The following is a 20,041-nucleotide window of genomic DNA, read 5'->3' as shown; positions in this document are numbered from 1 at the left end:
TCGTCGATATGTTACGACGTCACATCTACGGAACAGTACAGACGCTGAACAGACAACACATTATGACCACGTTCTCAATAGTGCGTGGGACCACCTTCGGAACACAAAACAACAGTGGTTCTGGGTCGCCTGCTTTCGACTGGTCCTTGGACGTCTACGTACAAATCACGGAAATATCGTGAACTACGGTTTGTGGGCGCAAAGCTGGCGTCAGAAAACGTCGCAGGCGTCCTCCATTTCGATCAGACGAATTAGACGGCCAAGTTATCGACGTGTGTTGACTGTCTTGCTCCTCGAAGCACTGAAACACTGTTCTGGCCTCATGATATGGACAGTTATCTTACTGGAAGATGCCGTCGCCGTTGGGGGAAGACATCAAACGTGAAGGGATGCAGATTGTCCGCAGTAATGTTCAGGTAGTTTGCAGCAGTGACAATGGAGGAGGAGGAGGAGACTAGTGTTTAACGTCCCGTCGACAACGAGGTCATTAGAGACGGAGCGCAAGCTCGGGTGAGGGAAGGATGGGGAATGAAATCGGCCGTGCCCTTTCAAAGGAACCATCCCGGCATTTGCCTGAAGCGATTTAGGGAAAACACGGAAAACCTAAATCAGGTTGGCCGGAGACGGGATTGAACCGTCGTCCTCCCGAATGCGAGTCCAGTGTGCTAACCACTGCGCCGCCTCGCTCGGTCAGTGACAATGCTTTCGCTTACTACGACATATCGATTTGAAGCCCTGGCTGGTGCTCTCCATATCATAATACACACATCAAGAAAAGTTATACATCACCCTGGTTCCCAGAACTCCTGGAGATAGACGTTGACTGTGGATGTTGTATCACAGACACAGTCCCTTTGACTGTTCAGAATTGTCACTAAACCCGCCCAAAGATGTAAACATCCTTGAATGAGCAGCGCCTATTAGACGGAGGGGGTCCGATAGTCGGTCGGTTCTAGTCATTCCACCAGGAAGATGGTACGCGGCTCGTGTTGTCTGTAGTTCAACCATGCCTAGACGGTCAATACATGGAGGAGATACAGAGAGACAGGAACTGTTGTTGACATGCCTCGTGGAAGGCACCGTAACGGCTGTACGATACGTGAATGCCATCCTCCGACCGATAGTGCAACCATATCAGCAGCATATTAGCGAGGCATTCGTGTTCATGGACGACAATTCGCGCCCCCATCGTGCACATCTTGTGAATGACTTCCTTCAGGATAACAACATCGCTCGACTAGAATGGCCAGCACGTTCTCCAGACATGAACCCTATCAAAAATGCCTGGGATGCATTGAAAAGGCCTGTTTATGGACGACTTGACCCACCAACCACTCTGAGGGATCTACGTCGGATCGACGTTGAGGAGTGGGTCAATCTGGACCAACAGTGCCTTGATGAACTTGTGGATAGTATGCCACGACGAATACAGACATGCATCAATGCAAGAGGACGTGCTACTGGGTATTAGAGGTGCCGGTGTGTACAGCAATCTGGACCACCACCTCTGAAGATCTCGCTGTATGGTGGTACAATATGCAATGTGTGGTTTTCATGAGCAAAAAATATGGCGGAAATGATGGTTATGTTGATCTCTATTCCAATTTTCTGTACAGGTTTCGGAACTCTCGGAACCGAGGTGATGCAAAACTTTTTTTTGATGTGTGTACTACCGAAATCGGCCTACGTTAGTAGGGCGCTGTGTCTTTAGAATAGCCGTTCTCCTGCATGACAGTGAATCCAAATACGAGCGTCAATCTGTAGCCTATGAGTCATCATTTCCATCGATCCACGCTTCACTCCCGACGATACGGTGAACAAAATTTCAGAAAAATGGCTGTTCAAAAAGAAGTAATTAAAGCGCTCCAACCAAATAACATTACGCCAGAGGAAAACGATGAAAACCAGTGCATGAAGCTCACAGTTTTTATCTATTTTATTGAAAGAAAATAACCTATCAGACCGGTAAGATTTTACAGAAATGTAACATCAGATGTCAGGTCAAGCCATCAGATTGGGAAAGGATAAACGTTCTTCCTTGTCGGTATGTGGGGCATGCAAAATTACTTGTAAGTGTGATGAGTCAGCATTGGAATTAAAAAGAGAAGTGTAAATATGCCTTTGAAGTAAAACAAAAGTTTTTGTCTACTAGGGAAAGGAGAAAGATCAGCTGTAGCAGAACACGCTCTTCAGGCTGGAAACCATGATGGTAAATTTTCCGAGACAAAATTTTATCTACATTGACGAACTATAATCGACAGTTATACAAGGTGTTCATAAACTCCCGTTACAAACTTCTAGGACTTGTAGAAGAAACTGAGTACGTAATAAGAGGGTCACTCCAAAAGAAATGCACACTACTTTTTTTTAAATCCATTATTCTACATGTTTGAAAGTTTTACAGTGTGTAGATACATCCTTTAGGAACAATATTTTCATTTTTCCACATAATTTCCATCCCTCTCAACTGCCTTACGCCATCTTGGAACCAGCGCCTGTATATCCACACGGTAAAATTCTGGACCAATTTGTTGGAGCGACTGTTTGGCAGCGTGCACAAGGAAGTCATCATCTTCAAACCTTGTTGCATGAAGAGAGCCTTTCTGTTTCCCAAAGAGATGATAGTCACATGGAGCCAGGTCAGGACTATAAGGCGGGTGTTTCAGTGTTGTCCATCCCAGTTTTGTGATCGCTTCCATGGTTTTTTGACTGATATGTGGCCGTGCATTGTTGTGCAACAGCAAAACATCCTACTTTTGCCGATTTGGTCGAAAATGACTCAGTCGAGCTTGAAGTTTCTACAGTGTCATCACATATGCATCAGAATTTATGGTGGTTCCACTTGGCATGATGTCCACAAGCAAGAGTCCTTCGGAATCGAAAAACATCACAAGCAGGAATGATGTATCTACACACTGTAAAACTTTCACACATGCGGAATGAAAACAGTATTTTTACAAAAGTAGTGTGCATTTCTTTTGGAGTGACCCTCGTATTTAGAATAGGAACCCATGTCGGACACGTTATCCAACTACGCTACGGAGCGTCAAATTTATAAGCACCGGCGCCTGTAAACGTATGTATATAAAGGGTGATTCCGTGATGATGTTAAGACTTATAAGGATGATGTAGACGGATGAATGTATCAATTTGAGTTATGGGTCCCTGTACCGAAAACGAATGAGTCGACAACTACAAGCGAAAATCGTACTGATATCTCTGACAGTGGAATATATGTACCGGTGTTTTTGTTACTAAGACTGTAGGGTAGGGAACTTCCAGAGGTGGTAGTATGGACCAAAACAAGAGAAAATGTCCGTTAAACAAGGGCTCTAAGATGCACAGCTGAGAAGCCATGAGCACTTGTTCATCTTCGCTAGAGCGTAACACATCTCCTCTATAGAACAAATGCTCACAGCTCTCAACGAATGCATTTCAGAGCCCATGTTTACTGCACATTTTTTCTTGTTTTGATCCCTACTGACCCCTCTGGAAGTTGCCTATCCTACAGTCTTGGCAACAACAACACCGGTACATATATTCCACTGTCAGAGGTATCAGTACGGTTTCCGCTTATAGTTGTCGACTCATTCGTTTTCGCTGTAGGGACTCATAACTCAAAGTGATACATATATACTTCTCCCTGATACTGCAAAGCTTGTAACATCATCACGGAAATACCCCTTGTACACATACATACATTTCAAGCGCCGCGCCTGACGCTCTGTAGCGTCGCTGGATGACGTTTCCGGTCAATGGTTCATATGAGAAATACTATGTACGCACTTCCCTTCAAAAGTCCTAGAAGTCTGTAAGGGGAATTTCCGCACACCACGTGTACAGAAGCCCTCTAAAAACAGGGCGCAACGGATATAAGTGCAGATATTTTTATATGCTTTAATATGTACTCACATTATTTTGCTGGTTATTTTTTCTCTGCACCGGACAGTCTTCCCACAAACACGTCACAAACTCTACGACCCGATCTTTTCTGCACCGTCGAAATCGCATCATTAAATGGACTACAGCCGTCAGTACATACTAAAGACTAACAACTGTGCATCCACGCGTCCAACATCTCTTCTGCTGCCCAGGGGAAAATATGCGTTAATGGTCTTCTTGCCACATATACTTGGAGGTACTAACCAGCCTAAAACATAGCTATACTTATTAGTCTGCAAATAAAATAAATACCGATGTAATGTTTTTCAATACCGAGTGCTCAGTGAGCAATAAAAAGTCTGCACTTACATCCATTACACCCTGTATACAAACACGGCGACAACTCAGATTTCACAGAAAGGAAGAAGCCATGAAACTTAGTGATGTATGGACAGCGGATCTCCAGTATCTATTGATAAGTTTTATCTTTGTCAGTCCAAAGTTCCATAATTAAGTTTTATGTTTGACTAGGATTATCTTTGCCTATCATGTGTAAATCTTTACCGCAGCTCCTTCGCGTGATATTCATATAGCTCTCCATTGGCCGACTGGCCAGTCGCCAAGACTCAGGAGAACCAGGAGTACCTCTGATGATGTTCAACGTAGCTCTGTACAAATAGTGTGGAGCGAAAAAGTTTCATGGACGACGATCATACAACCCATAAGACTGCACCAACAACAAAGACAACCGCTCATGAAAGCCTCCATTGTACGGTGTTGATAAATCCAACAAGTTTCACACCGAGCAGTTCACTAGTAGAGGCTGATGCACGTGGTGAAATAGAGCGGCTGTTATTAATATATGAAAAGGTCTAGAGTGTGAGTCAAGCGGCCGGGGATGGTGATGAAGATGGGGGTGCTTGTAGTGAGGCTATGAGCATTACGTACACAAGCACCTGTCTGATATCACACCTGTGGAAAAATTTGAAGCATCCAGTGGCCTTTCCGATAAAGCCAGACGCAGAATGTGAAGGCCGTGTAAAGTTGTAGATCTGGAGGGGGACAGATATCACCCTCATTGGATAACGGAGAAGCAACGAGACACTCCTTCATATAAATTCCGAATGGTTCCCTGATGAACATTCCAGCATTCTTATTAGAATCACGTACCAAAATCATCAAGTAGGTGTATCCACACTGAAGCCCCAAAGAAACTGGTATAGGCTTGCTTATTCAAATACAGAGATATCTACACAGGCAGAATACGGCGCTGCGTTCGGCAGCGCCTATATAAGAAGATAAGTGTCTGGCGCAATTGTTAGATCGGTTACTGCTGCTGCAATGGTAGAATATCAACATTTAAGTGAGTTTGAGCGTGGTGTTATAAACGGCGCTCGAGGTAGCGATGAAGTGGGGATTTTCCCATACGATCATTTCGCGAGTGTACCGTGAATATCAGGAATCCGGGAAAACGTCAAATCTCCGACATCGCTGCGACCGGAAAAAGATCCAGCAAGAATGGGACCAACGACGACTGAAGAGAATCGTTCAACGTGACGGGAGTACAACCCTTCCTCAAACTGCTGCAGATTTCAATGCTGAGCCATCAACCATTCAACGAAACATCATTCATATTGGCTTTCGCAGCCTCTTGCTCCCTTGATGACTGCACGACACAAAGCTTTTCGCCTCGTCTGGGCCCATCAACACAGACATTGGATTGTTAATTACTGGAATCATGTCGCCTGGTCTGACGAGTCTCGTTACAAATTTGACCGAGCGGATGAACGTGTGTGGGTATGGAGGCAACCTCATTAATCCTTGGGCCTTGAATGTCAGAAGGGGACTGTTCAAGCTGGTGGAGGCTATGTAACGGTGTGGGGCGTGTGCAGTTGGAGTGATATGGGACCTCTGATACGTCTAGATACGACCCTGACAGGTGACACGTACGTAACCATCCTGTCTGATGACCTCCATCCATTCATGTCCATTGTGAATTCCGAGGGACTTGGGCAATTTAAGCAGGGCAATGCAACACCCAAACGTTCAGAATTGCTACAGAGTGGCTCCAGCAACACTCTTCTGAGTTTAAACATTGTTGTGTCCCTACACATGGACATTACTGAGCATATCTGGAATGCCTCACAATGTGCTGTTCAGAAGAGATCTCCACCCCCTCATACTCTTACGGATTTATGGACATCTGTGCAATTTCCTCCAGCACTACTTCAGACATTGGTCGAGTTCATCCCACGTCGTGTCACGGCACTTCTACGCGTTCCCGGTGGCCCTACACGATATTAGGCAGGTGTACCAGTTTCATTGGCTCCTCAGTGTATAATGCGCTAGTCGCTCGACAACTCATTAGAATATTCGTCAGCAAAGTCCATGTTCGACCAATGGCTATGGCTATCTTTACAATGGCTTTCGTATGCTATACGTTAATGGCATGTCCAGGTTCATCGCTACAGCCACGATCGCATTCGGTTCAAATCCCTCTCCTGTCACCCAGATTTAGGATCTCCTTGATTTCCCTAAATTGTTTCAGTCAAATATTGGTAGGGTTCCTTTGAAAAGGGCATGGCAGATTTGCTTCCCCATCGTTTCGTGATGTTCTCCATCTTTTATGACCGCACTGTCGACAGGACGTTAAAATCTAATCTTTCTTTCTTCTTTCCTATCTTCTGCTAGTATTTCTTTCAACAATAGTTTCCAAAAGTATTACTTAAAAACAGACAATGGGCATTAAAGGACAAGAGACTCAAGTTTAAAAATTAAGATTATTAGATACGAACTATGTAAATAATCAGACCTCCTGACAACGAAGATGTAACAAAAGAAAAAATAACTGAACTTTTATAGCTCAGGAAATAAAATTTAACAAAGCAATTTACAACACTGGATTATAACGAACTACGCTGGTAAACCGATTGGGCAGATTAACCCTTTGACTACCGCCAGGACGTATGTGTCGCACGATAGATTATCAGAAAGCCAACTGTAATTTGTTGCATGTCATTGCTATTTATGGATGTCCCACAGGTAGAGGAAAGCCTGCCAGTGGTTAGTAGAATTTCTATAATTACAGAGTGCACATGTAGCTTGTTCTGTCCTCAAGTTTCATCGTTAACCCTCGTCACCGTATTGTCACACCGAATTACTCTGCATCTGCAGATAGGCAACCCAGTTACCAGATTCGCAAAGCGGGCCTTTGTGCCTTCCCGGACGCATCGTCTTAACGACTTGCACCCACGATTTGAGGCTTGCCATATCACAAACGAAACGAATATTAAGCACCTTTAGCGTGAGCTACAATCCTGGAGAAATGGTCTGTCCTCTAATGTGTGTCTCTTCTCGGAATGTAGTTTTTGTATAGTCTTCGTCTGAAATCCTGGAGGTATTTATGAACACTGGTGTACATCCTACCCTCTCCCCTCCCCCAACCCCGCCCTCAAACCCCTTGGAAAACGAAACGGTGGGAAATACTCGTTTCATATTGTTGCTTCTGACTAAGACATTAATTAAAATAACGATACATTAATGTTTTGGAAAAAAAAATTGTAATCATAGAGATAAGACGATGATGGATGCCTGATAGTTGTGACATTATAAAATGAAGTGGAAAAACAGTGATGGGGATGTCTTTCATTTAGCCGTGCTTGGGCAGATTATCTGGTTGATTACTTTTAACGTTCCCCTGTGGATACCTGTTTCATTAAAAGGACGTATGATGTCACGGGAATGAGGAAGAGAAATTTCACACTGCGCATTCTGTGATGTTTTCTACATTCCAGTAACTGGTTTGCAAACATGGTTTCTTGTGATGTCCAATTGTTGAAAAACATTTTTCATATAATGCTAAATGTGCCTTCATTTTCTCGTGTTCCAGTACTATCCTTCGGGATTCCGCGACTTACTGAACTGGCTCGTTAAGGAATACCCTGGTTATCCAATCTTTGTGACAGAAAACGGATTGTCAAATACTGGTGGTCTTAATGACACCGACAGAATCGAGTACTTTACGGTGAGTTACGATTTTTACCTTCGGAAACAGTAAACATTAGTAGTTTACTTCCTTAAAATGAACTCCTTAATGGTTTTAAATATTCATTACAGTCGTACCTGACGGCTCTTCTACAAGCTATCCACGTTGACGGTGTTCCTGTGATTGGCTACACCTGCTGGAGTCTCATGGACGACCTCGAGTGGACGGACGGATTTACGTAAGTCCTTGTGCACGTTCAAGTTTCTTTTCGTTTCCTCTTGATCAAGGCTGAAAAATCGATAAAGCCATTAACTGATCATGGAAATGTGTTCTGAAGTTTTAAGTATTGATGACACAAACATACAAGTTATTAAAACCGTCGCCGAATTTATTATGCCATTTATTAAAGAGAACTTCAGTTTAGTTTTCGTTAGCCATAACACTTCGTTTTGACTGGAAGCAAAACCTGATTCAACGTAAGCAGACTAATAATAACCGGAAATTATTATCCTAATTATTAAAAGTTTTATATCATATTACTCATGAACGCCTACTGGAATATCTGAAGATTTATCACATCTACGATAAATGTCAATCAGGCTTCTAGAAAGCTATTAGGATAGCAGATAAATTGATCAAAGTGGCTCATGAGTTCAAACATCCCACAGATTGACGGGAGAGAGTAATTTATCTCCTTGATTTCAGTGAGGTATCTGGCACCGATGATTTTATTATCCTAATTTTGAAAACGACAGAAACGAGTTTCTCAAACACTGACTTCGGAGGTACAACCAGAAGCACAGAAAGAAACATCAAAAAATCGATTGTGGATTGTCAAAGTACGAATGTGCTCTGAGGGGTCTCTTTGGGTACATTCCTTGCCTCGTTTATTTTCCCTCTTCGTGCTACATAGTCTTTGTTATTACCACTTGCCTCCTGTCCTCGTTGGACAATCCGCTCTCAGGAGTACCCTAGAGTTCAGGATTTTCTCCGTTCATTTTGTCCTTGTGAATGAATGATCTTACCTGTTTTAATATGACTCTCCTCCTGCCGATATCCAGTATTATCGAACTGCCAATAATAAATCACCTAATAAGTCACGTTCGACTTATCACGCATGAATGGTATACTGTGTTCACCATCAATACTCCTACAACACATGGTTCTCAAATTAAACCAACTCTGTGTAACAGTGAATGCTTACCACAAACATGTAACTTCCAGCCACTGCAGTCCACCTTATGAATAATTAGCGTGGATACTATCGGAAAAGTCACAAGCATTCTTTTCTTCATTCAAACTTCTTAGTCACTGGACTCTCCCTCACTTGTTGTCGTGTATCAAATACCTACCAACATTCCGTAATTCCAGCATAAGAACTGGTACTTCCAGCATCTGTCTTGAGCGTAGGCATAGCTCCAAATCTTTCTCCATCTACCCTCTCTCATTACCAAAAGGATATAATATCTCCACAACAAAAATGGAAGTAACACTGATATGTAGATTTATTACACCACCTATCATTAACTAGGACAGAGGTGCTCTCCCAGTGAAGTACTGAGGAGAGACTTGTTCCTCGCTCTTTGAGTACACGTACGAGCGCACACGCTCTTGTTACGTGTCCCCGCTCGAAGAGCGACAACGGAACGGCCCCTCTCCACGCCAGACGTGAAGGGGTATATCTTTCAGTCTCTTCCATTACTCCTTCAGCTCAAGGTGTCAGAAACATCGTCTGCCAATCAGCATTGCTCTTCTAAAACGCGAGAATGACGTTTCGTTTAAGGCTACCAATCCAGAAATCTGTAGTATTGGCGTTTGGCGTTTGCTGTCTCCCTCTGAAAATCTCTGAAACTGCATGCTATATTTGTAAAGAATGCATAGGTTGGGCGCTCCCACACAATGTAGCGGAATTTGCTTTTAAGCCAAACACGGGGTCGTTCCCCCTTTCACTCGGGCAAACGCTGTCCGCTCCACGGGTGGCTGCCGGCCGACGTAGATAGCTCCCTGTGAGCTTCGAATAGTTGAACCACGGTGTGCTTACTTGTTATTTGCATATTGTTTACATGAATTCATACAACATTGACTTTATCTTATCGAGTTTGGGTTCGAACGAAGCGTCTTGATGTGCGGAATATGATTGTGAGGGCGGAATATGTAAGCAAGAAGGTCAGGAGACCATGACTTCTTACAAATGTAGTCACTGATCTTTTCTCTGGGACTGGTGCCATCGCATGTGCAATAAATTACAATTAGCTGAGTGCAGCACAAGCCACAGGCAAAATGTGACCAAGCAGTAAAAAAAAAGACGACCGCCAGTGGTCGAGAACGTGAGCGACATGTCGAAAGTGCAAAGTTGTTGGACATACACATAAGCCAGTGGTAGAATTGCCAGAACCAGGAGACTGTTTCTCCCACGTATGTACACGAAGATTTTGTGGGCCTGCTTGCAGTATCCAAAGAGTATCCGTGTACATTTACGTCTGTTGTTGACAGATACACTCTTTGAGTGGAAGCGACGCCAGGCAGTGGTATATCAGCAGAAACAGCAACAGGAACATTTTTAATGACTGGACTAACGGTTGCGACTGTCTAGCTCATGTCACTACGAATGAAGGGCGAAAATTTGAGTGGAGGCTATTTCTCGAACGCCACCATATGACTAGCCACCTTCTTGCAAGCAACACGGCGGTAAAGCGCGGACGTGTCACTTTAAAAGCCGCGCTTAGGCATGCACCGAGGGAACAGCTGGACCGCCGCTGTTCTACACGCCTTACTGGACCTCCGCACAGCTTTCAGATCAGACATCGATACCGGAAATGGTTTATGGGGGACACTGCACTTCCCGTCGGAGTTTTTTCGGTATAACAGCTGTCAGTTGAACCATGGCTACCGTTTTTATGGAAACAAGTCAAGATGCAAATCTCTTAGCTATGCTCTTCGCGAGCACCCAGCCACGGAAATCAGAAAGTTTTCATCCACAACGACCTTAAAACTTGCTCACATGTGATGCTAAGGATAGATGTAGTACGCCCACCGTTACGACCGCCATAATTTAGACCTTCCTTAAATGCGATGAACATATTCTGCAAATAATGTGCAACGACAAACTACTAACGGTATCGCTGGAAGCCAACACCAGACGGGAAACCTGGGACTCAACATCAACGATTTCAAACCAACCCTCCAGTTGGGCTGGTCAGTCAACCCGTGTCACGCATAAATACCCGCACAGTGTGGTCAGGAGGGGGGGGGGGGGGGGGGGGTGCGTAGGGCTACATGGGAAGGAAACATCGACTTTGGATAATAATTTAAAGTGCCGACGTTACATTTTCTCTTTGTACTTTTTGACAGTTCTTTGTTTACTTATGTTACATGCGTATTACTGAGTTATTGCCGCATGATTTACACAGGAATCTTATAAGATGTTGTAGTTCTTATACTAGTGCATATACAGGTACGTGATGCGCAGTACATCAGTTCTTATGTCATACTTCTTTACGAACTTTTTCAAACTATTTGGGTTGTGTGAGTTTTTCGTTAAATGGTTACGCTCATACTTACTACCGTTTGGAACAGAATTTCATTTTTTCTTTCCAGTGAAACCTCTTAAAACGTGGTGTGGAGTCCAATTGTATCTGTTTTTATACCACAGACGCGCTAATAACACTCAAATGAGGGTTCCTCATCATCCGGCTACCACCAAGTTATTCTGTTTTTCTTTCTTTCTTTTTTTTCGTTGTGTTGATTGCTTGGTGGTTCTTGACCGACTGCGTCTCCGTTGTGTGCACACGCGCCCACATTTTACCATACGTCCTTTCCCTCTGGCGCGTCTGCGCCTCTCTAACACAGAGCGACTTTCTCCCTGCTATCCTCGATCTATTGGTACATCATTTTCAGTATACAGGAAACCTAAGCATGGATCCGTAATTTTCTATTCGTAATAGAAGCCAATCCACGCAACTTCCAGCACTTATTAAAAAATCGCATTTACACTGTCATTTAGAAATTTCAGTAAACACAAAAGCATCGAGAAAATTGCCCGCATCTCGTGGTCGTGCGGTAGCGTTCTCGCTTCCCACGCCCGGGTTCCCGGGTTCGATTTCCGGCGGGGTCAGGGATTTTCTCTGCCTCGTGATGGCTGGGTGTTGTGTGCTGTCCTTAGGTTAGTTAGGTTTAAGTAGTTCTAAGTTCTAGGGGACTGATGACCATAGCTGTTAAGTCCCATAGTGCTCAGAGCCATTTGAACCATCGAGAAAATTATCTTATGTAAAAGTAATCTCTCACTATAAGTAGTGCTAGAATCAGTACATTTGTCTGTCAAAGCCTTACCAGTTTTAAACGTTTGCAGCAAGAAACTAGGGCTGTACGAGGTGGATTTCGACAGCCCGAACAGAACCAGGACGCCAAGGGCCTCTGCAGCTTTCATGTCGGAGATCTTCGAGACTAAGGAGCTGCCTCAGGAATACTTGCGCTACAGTCTCCCCTGAACTACAACTTATCTTGGTCTGCTCTTTATATGACCTTATGTACTGCAAAATAAAGAACTTTGGCTAAGTCTTAATCATTGACGTTCTTTCCTTGTGTGGTAGCGAATGCAATCCGCAGAATCACAGCAGTTCGTTATTGAGACCTTCACCTGGCTTTGGCATTTCCGTTTTGAGACTATCTGAATTCTGATTCCATGTTGCTCATCCGCACATAGTTCTTAAAATTTTACTACATGAAATGCTTTAAGATAACGAAATTAGAGTCCATGGGAAACGGAAAGCAGTGGATTACGTCTGTAAAGAAATTAAAATCGATAGTACTAAATTTTCCGTACGTTTACATTTCAAAAATTCCTTAGTAAGCATGAAAACCAGGTAATACATGTAGTAGTAACTGCAAGAAGCTAAACTCCCACATTACTCGTATATACCGTTCTATGTAATGACCTGATACAGGGACAGATGAAGCCTGACATATTAAAATTCCACTAAGGAATAAAACGTAAAACATATTAAACACGAATGGTACGCCACAGATTTTACCAAGAAAGTACGCTGAGAGCGTAAGATAAACTTTTACATTACATTCGTTGTACAAAAATATTCAAATGAGTAAATTTCTAAGAGACCAAACTGCTGAGGTCATCGGTCCCTAGACTTACACACTGCTTAAACTATCTTATGCTAAGAGCAACACACACACCCATGCCCGAGGGAGGACTCGAACCTCCGACGGCAGGAGCCGCGCAGTCAGTGACGTGGCGCCTCTAACCGCGTTCGTTGTACACTGATTGCACATGCATTTCAATATAATTCCATTTGCACGGTTTGTAAAATCCACGTAAACATAAGAAACTACACTAAATTGCAAGATTTCAGTAAACTTAGCACTTCGGGGTAATATTCGGAACAACGCTGATGTTCAACAAACGGACAGTGCAGATAAAGACAAGTGAAACACGAGGACTGAACAAAGCTTAACGACTAAGCGAGAAACACATGTAAACTCGTCAATCGGTATCTAGAAATCAGCTGCAGCTTTAAGCCCGGTGTCACAACTTTGACATTATGAAAGACGGTGACATTATGAAAAACGGTGCGTAACAAAGGCAATACAACAATCACATGTGCTGTGAAGTGGCGTGAGTTGAAGTCGCACATATGTCTCGTCTGCAATGGAAATTCCTTCCAAGCAGATTTTACAGCCGACAAAACATTAAATAACAAGTAAATAATATGGAAGAAGGGAAGAAAAAAAGGAAGCTATTTAGAACGTTGAAACTACATCAGTAATTAAGTAATCAGGTCCTCATGGAAGGTAAGACCGCTTTGAACGTCACAGTCTACAAATCTCACCAGGTATGTTCTGCAGGCACCAGCAGTTCAAAGTAGCTTTCAAGGAACTGTGAAGTTAGAATACTTCACACACAAAGCACGATAACAGCGATAGCAGTGTCATGTGTTAGAAAGTAAGTCGTAGGAGCAACTGGGTACTAAACACAGAAACATTTGTATCTACCACTGACCCACACTCGCACCGAACTACTCGGCCTGAAATAAGTAAAATGGTTCAAATGGCTCTGAGCACTATGGGACTCAACTGCTGAGGTCATTAGTCCCCTAGAACTGAGAACTAGTTAAACCTAACTAACCTAAGGACATCACAAACATCCATGCCCGAAGCAGGATTCGAACCTGCGACCGTAGCGGTCTTGCGGTTCCAGACTGCAGCGCCTTTAACCGCACGGCCACTTCGGCCGGCTTGAAATAAGTAGCAGAGGATCTGAAATGGCGGGAGTTAAAGTATAACGGCTGCAGAAGAATCGCAAGGTCAGAACAGGTAGAAGGCGGCAGCAAATCCTTTTGGAGCAGAAGCCATTATGTGACATAATATCAGTGATGAGCAAGAGAAAGTGTATGGGTTTACCCTAAAATTCCCGGTATAACGTATCTTGTACCAAGAATCACTGTCGCCGGATAAATTAACCCAAGCGAGCTGTTCGGAATGAACAGGAATAGCTCAAAAAACTTTTAATGCTTGTCCATATCTGATTCCATTAAACGCCATTTTCCTCATTCTTACTGGTTAATGTGTGTTGATCGCCTTCACAGGTGAATGTAAGTCAGTTAAGTCAACCACACCAGAAATACTGCAGTTTAATTACTATGTTAAGGTGATAAACATCACTGCCCCCACCCCCCGAGCCATTGACCTTAACGAATTGGGAAGCCTTTCGTGCCTCAACGAAGCAGATAGCCGTACAGTAAGTGCAACCACAGCAGATGGGTGTCTGTGGGGAGGTCAGACTAACCCATCCCTCCTGAAGATTAGCAGCCTTTCAATAGTTGCAGGGGACGTACTCAAGATGGTTGACAGATCTGGCCTTGAATCTATGCCATCAGGCCTTGCTGTGTTGGCACTGCGAAAGCAAGCGAAACTACAGCATTTCTTCTTTTACTGAAGGCATGTAGCTCTACCGTATGACTTAATGATGATGTCTTCCTTTAGCGTTAAATATTTCGGAGGGAAAATAACGCCTCATTTGCATCTCTGGACTGGGAATACTCACGAGAATGTCATCGCGTTAAAACAAACCTGGTATCATACAGGTCGGAGCGTGTAATGTTAGAACCCCCAACTCAATAGGTGCGTTAGAAAATTTAGAACGGGAGGTGGGTAGGTTAGACCTAGTGGGAACTAGTGAAGTGCTGTGCCATGGAGAAGAAGACTTCTGGTCAGGTCAGTACAGGGTTGTCACAAGAAAATTGGTTGTAATGCAGGAGTACTCATAATAGTGAATAACAGAATAAGAACGCGGGAAAGCTACCATGTATAGCATAGTGAACGCATTATCGTAGCCAAGATAGAGAAGAAGCCAAGAAGGAATACGGGTTAATGAGAGAACTAGTTCCGTAGATGCAAAAGAGACTGAAAGAACGTATGATTAGATGAAGAAAATTATTAAATAGTTAAGTGTGACGAAAATTTAATTGTAATGGGGGACTGGAAATCGGTAGTGGGGAAGGAAAGAGAAGGAAACATAGGGGGAGAAGACTGTGGAAAAGGAATGACAGGGGATCCTGCCAGCTGGAAATTTGCACAGAATATAAATTAATCATTACTTACACTTGGTTTAAGAGTCGTGAAAGAAGGTTGTACGCGTGGAAGAGACCAGAAGACACCGGAAGGTTTCTAACTTATTGTACACTAGTGACCATTAAAATTGCTACACCAGGAAGATGACGTGCTACAGACGCGAAATTTAGCAGACAGGGAGAAGGTGCTGTGATATGCAAATGATTAGCTTTTCAGAGCATTCACACAAGGTTGGCGCCGGTGGCGACACTTACAACGTGCTGACATGAGGAAAGATTCCAACCGATTTCTATACACAAACAGCAGTTGACCGGCGTTTCCTGGTGAAACGTTGTTGTGATGCCTCGTGTAAGGAAGAAAAATGCGTACCATCACGTTTCCGACTTTGATAAAGGTCGGATTGTAGCCTATCGCGATTGCAGTTTATCGTATCGTGACATTGCTGCTCGCGTTGGTCGAGATCCAATGACTGTTAGCAGAATATGGAATCGGTGGGTTCAGGAGGGTAATACGGAACGCCGTGCTGGATCCCAGCGGCCTCGTATCACTAGCAGTCGAGATGACAGGCATCTTATCCGCATGGCTGTAACGGATCGTGAAGCCACGTCTCGATCCCTGAGTCAACAGATGGGGATGTTTGCAAGACAACAACCATCTGCACGAACAGTTCGACGACGTTTGCAACAGTATGGACTATCAGCTCGGATACCATGGCTGCGGTTACCCTTGAAGCTGCATCGCAGACAGGAGCGCCTGCGATGGTGTACTCAACGACAAACCTGGGTGCACGAATGGCAAAACGTCATTTTTTCGGATGAATTCAGGTTCTGTTTATAGCATCATGATGGTCGGATCTGTGTTTGGCGACATCGCGGTGAACGCACATTGGAAGAGTGTATTCGTCTTCGCCATACTGGCGTATCACCCGGCGTGATGGTATGGGGTGCCACTTGTTACACGTCTCGGTCACCTCTTGTTCGCATTGACGGCACTTTAGCAGTGGACGTTACATTTAACATGTGTTACGACCCGTGGCTCTACCCTTTATTCGATCCCTGCGAAACCCTACATTTCAGCAGGATAATGCACGACCGCATGTTGCAGATCCTGTACGGGCCTTTCTGGATCCAGAAAATGTTCGACTGCTGTCCTGGCCAGCACATTCTCCAGATCTCTCACCAATTGAAAACGTCTGGTCAATGATGGCCGAGCCACTGGCTCGTCACAATACGCCAGTCACTACTCTTGATGAACTGTGGTATCGCGTTGAAGTTGCGTGGGCAGCTGTACCTGTACACACCATCCAAGCTCTGTTTGACTCAATGCCCAGGCGTATCAAGGCCGTTATTACGGCCAGAAGTGGTTGTTCTGGGTACTGATTTCTCAGGATCTATGCACCCAAATTGCGTGAAAATGTAATCACATGTCAGTTCTAGTGTAATATATTTGTCCAATGAATACCCATTTATCATCTGCATTTCTTCTTGGTGTAGCAATTTTAATGGCCAGTAGTGTATAATGTTAAAATAGATTGTGAAACCAGGTTTTAAACTCGGCGTTCCAGGCGCAGGTGTGAACTCTTTCACTGATTACGAACGGCAGATTAAAAGCAAAGAAGTTGCAGAAAGGTATAGTGATATGGAGTTAGGACTAAGATAAACTGAAGATATTATATTGTTGAGAGTTTTGCGGGACGCATCAGACAACATTGGACTGAAACGGGGTAAAGGAGTACACTGCAAACGAAACAGTAGCTTTAAGAGGAATTAGGAAGGCAACATGACACCACACGGGTAAATAAGCAATGTGCGTCCATCGACCGAATTTAACTGGATAAGTTCTCCAGAGAATGAAAGACTGAGTGAAATTGGAAAAGTCGTGTGATATGACGTGACCTGTTCTGGCGCAGAGCGCCAAAGATTACTATTGCGATCCGATATACTCAAAGGCGGTCAAAGTTATTTCTTAAGCTCGACCGCGGTGAAACAAAATATGAGATACAATGTGAAAACAAAATGTGTACTAAATCATATACCAATTTCGTTTTGTCTCTCTGTATGTGTAGACGCGCGTTATTACAGTTCATTGTAATTTACAATTAAAAATATGTAATGTGAATAGTTTCGATGTGAAATGTCTCAATACATCAAGAAGTACGACATATAAAAAAAGCAATGGATATTTGCCTGTTTCTGAGGAGTTGTAATTATTAGCACAAAGGCTGGTTTATGTGGCATTGTCAGCCACGATAATTTGTGAAAAAATGTTTAAAGTAAGTTTCTCTATAGCTTTTTTTTTTCTTTCGAATAACCCATTTGGAGGGTACGATGAATCAACTTTGGCTATTCTTCATTGTATTAGATTTCTTCAGTTTCCAAATTTCTTTCATCCTTTTAGAGTGTTGTTCCCTTTCCTCTTGAGTCCACTTTCGTCTAGTTATTTTCTTTCTCTCCTGAAATTCTGCCTTTTGAACTTCCTTTCTGAAATGTGTTCTGTTTTCTATTGTGTCTATTGTAACTCCAGCATTTTCAATGTCCTTTTCAGTCTCTATGAACCATGCTGGCTTGGATTTGTAGCTATTGAGTAATGTGAATATCCGCTTGGTTAGTCTGTTGTTATCCATTCTGAATATATGTCCAAAAAACTGTAGTCTCCTCTTCCTCATTACATCAGTTAGTTTCTCCGTTTTCAGATATAGCTCTCTGTTTGGTCTTAACCTGTATTCAGCATTATCGTTTCTTTTAGCTCCCAGTATTTTCCTTAAAATTCTTCTTTCGACCTTCTCTAGTTTCTCAAGATCTCCATTTCTTATTAGTTTAAGTGTTTCTGCCGCATAGAGAGCTTCAGGTCTGGCCACTGTTTGGTAGTGTCTTAATTTCGTGTTCCAGGACAAGGATTTTTTATTATAAACGTTTTTGGTCATATGAAACACTCTTTCCATTTTGTGCACTCTAGTTTCTATAGCTATCTTTTCTTTGGCATTGTATGTAATCCACTCTTCTAGGTATTTAAAGGAATCTGTTTTGTGTATTGTTTTGTTGTCAACTGAAATATTTTGAGGAGCATCACAGATGTTTGTCATAAACTTTGTTTTTTCATAGGATATTTGTAGTCCTACTTTGGCTACTTGTTTTTGTAGTTCTCTTATTTGTTCTTGGGCATTGTCTAGTGAATCTGTAATCAATGCCATGTCATCTGCGAAGGCTAAACAGTCGACAGCGATCTTCAAAAAATGGTTCAAATGGCTCTGAGCACTATGGGACTCAGCATCTTAGGTCATAAGTCCCCTAGAACTTAGAACTACTTAAACCTAACTAACCTAAGGACATCACACACACCCATGCCCGAGGCAGGATTCGAACCTGCGACCGTAGCAGTCCCGTGGCTCCGGACTGCAGCGCCAGAACCGCTCGACTACTACGGCCGGCGACAGTGATCTTGTTTGGATTTCTCTTTAGTTGAATCCCTTTACTATTGATGGCCTTCCTCCATTCTCGAACTACCTCCTCCAAGACACAATTGAAAAGCAGAGGTGACAGACCATCTCCCTGTCGAACACCTCGCACAAAACATCAGGTACCATAGTTAACAGCAAAATACTCTCTCCATTTCCACTCATTCAAATTATTTATAATAATATAAAACACCTGTGTAATATTGGAAATATTGAATTTAGCTGATGAGAGGAGGAAATCCAAAAATGCTGCAAATGGAACAGGCAAAAGGGGAATACAGATGTCTAAAAATGAAGTTGGTAAATAGTCAAAATGTCTAAGTAGGAATGTCTGGAGGATAAATACAAGGTTGTAGAAAAAAATGGCTCTGAGCACTATGGGACTCAACTTCTGAGGTCATTAGTCCCCTAGAACTTAGAACTAGTTAAACCTAACTAACCTAAGGACATCACAAACATCCATGCCCGAGGCAGGATTCGAGCCTGCGACCGCAGCGGTCTTGCGGTTCCAGACTGCAGCGCCTTTAACCGCACGGCCACTTCGGCCGGCCAAGGTTGTAGAAGCATGTATAAACAGGGGAAAGGTAGATGCCACCAACAGGGGAATAAAAAAGACCTTTGAAGAATGGAGAAACGACAGCTGTGTGAATATGAAAAGTTCAGGTAGCAAGCTAGTGGTAAGCAAAGAAAGTAAAGCGAAAAGGTGGATGCAGCGTATAGAGGGCCAATATATAAAGAAAACAAACTGGAGGACAATGTTATAGATGGAAAGAGGAAGTAGCTGAAAGTGAGATGGGTGATGTGACACTGCGTGGATAATTTGACAGAGCACTGAAAGACCTAATTATAAACTGGGACCAAGTAATAGACAATCTTTCAGAATTAGTAAGATCCATGGGAGAGCAAGTTGTGACAACATTATTCAATCTTGTATGCAAGATATACGAGATCTGGGGAATGCCCTCAGACTCCAGGAAGAATGTAATAATTTCGGTTCCAAAGAACGCAAGTACTCGCAAGTGTGAATACCACCGAACCATCCATTTAACAAGTCATGGCTGCAGATTATTAACAACAATTATTTACAGAAGAATGGAAAACTGAAAGAAGCCGGCCTCAGGGAAGATCGATTACAG

The 20,041-nt window shown here is 43.2% G+C and overlaps 1 protein-coding gene across 1 annotated transcript in view; it reads left to right on the top strand.

Moving 5' to 3' along the window:
- LOC124622773 (myrosinase 1-like) overlaps positions 1-12,354 on the top strand; it is a 47,495-nt gene extending 35,141 nt beyond the window's left edge. The window contains exons 9-11 of the mRNA XM_047148565.1: positions 7,772-7,906; positions 7,999-8,105; positions 12,216-12,354. Of these exons, the coding sequence (XP_047004521.1) occupies positions 7,772-7,906; positions 7,999-8,105; positions 12,216-12,354 (381 nt within the window). The remainder of the gene's footprint in view (positions 1-7,771; positions 7,907-7,998; positions 8,106-12,215) is intronic.
- The last annotated feature ends 7,687 nt before the right edge of the window (positions 12,355-20,041 follow it).

The sequence above is a fragment of the Schistocerca americana genome, chromosome 7, assembly GCF_021461395.2.
Source record: "Schistocerca americana isolate TAMUIC-IGC-003095 chromosome 7, iqSchAmer2.1, whole genome shotgun sequence".
Taxonomy (NCBI): Eukaryota; Metazoa; Arthropoda; class Insecta; order Orthoptera; family Acrididae; genus Schistocerca; species Schistocerca americana.
The sequence above is the reverse complement of the archived record's forward strand: the minus strand, read 5'-3'. Positions and strand labels throughout refer to the sequence as shown.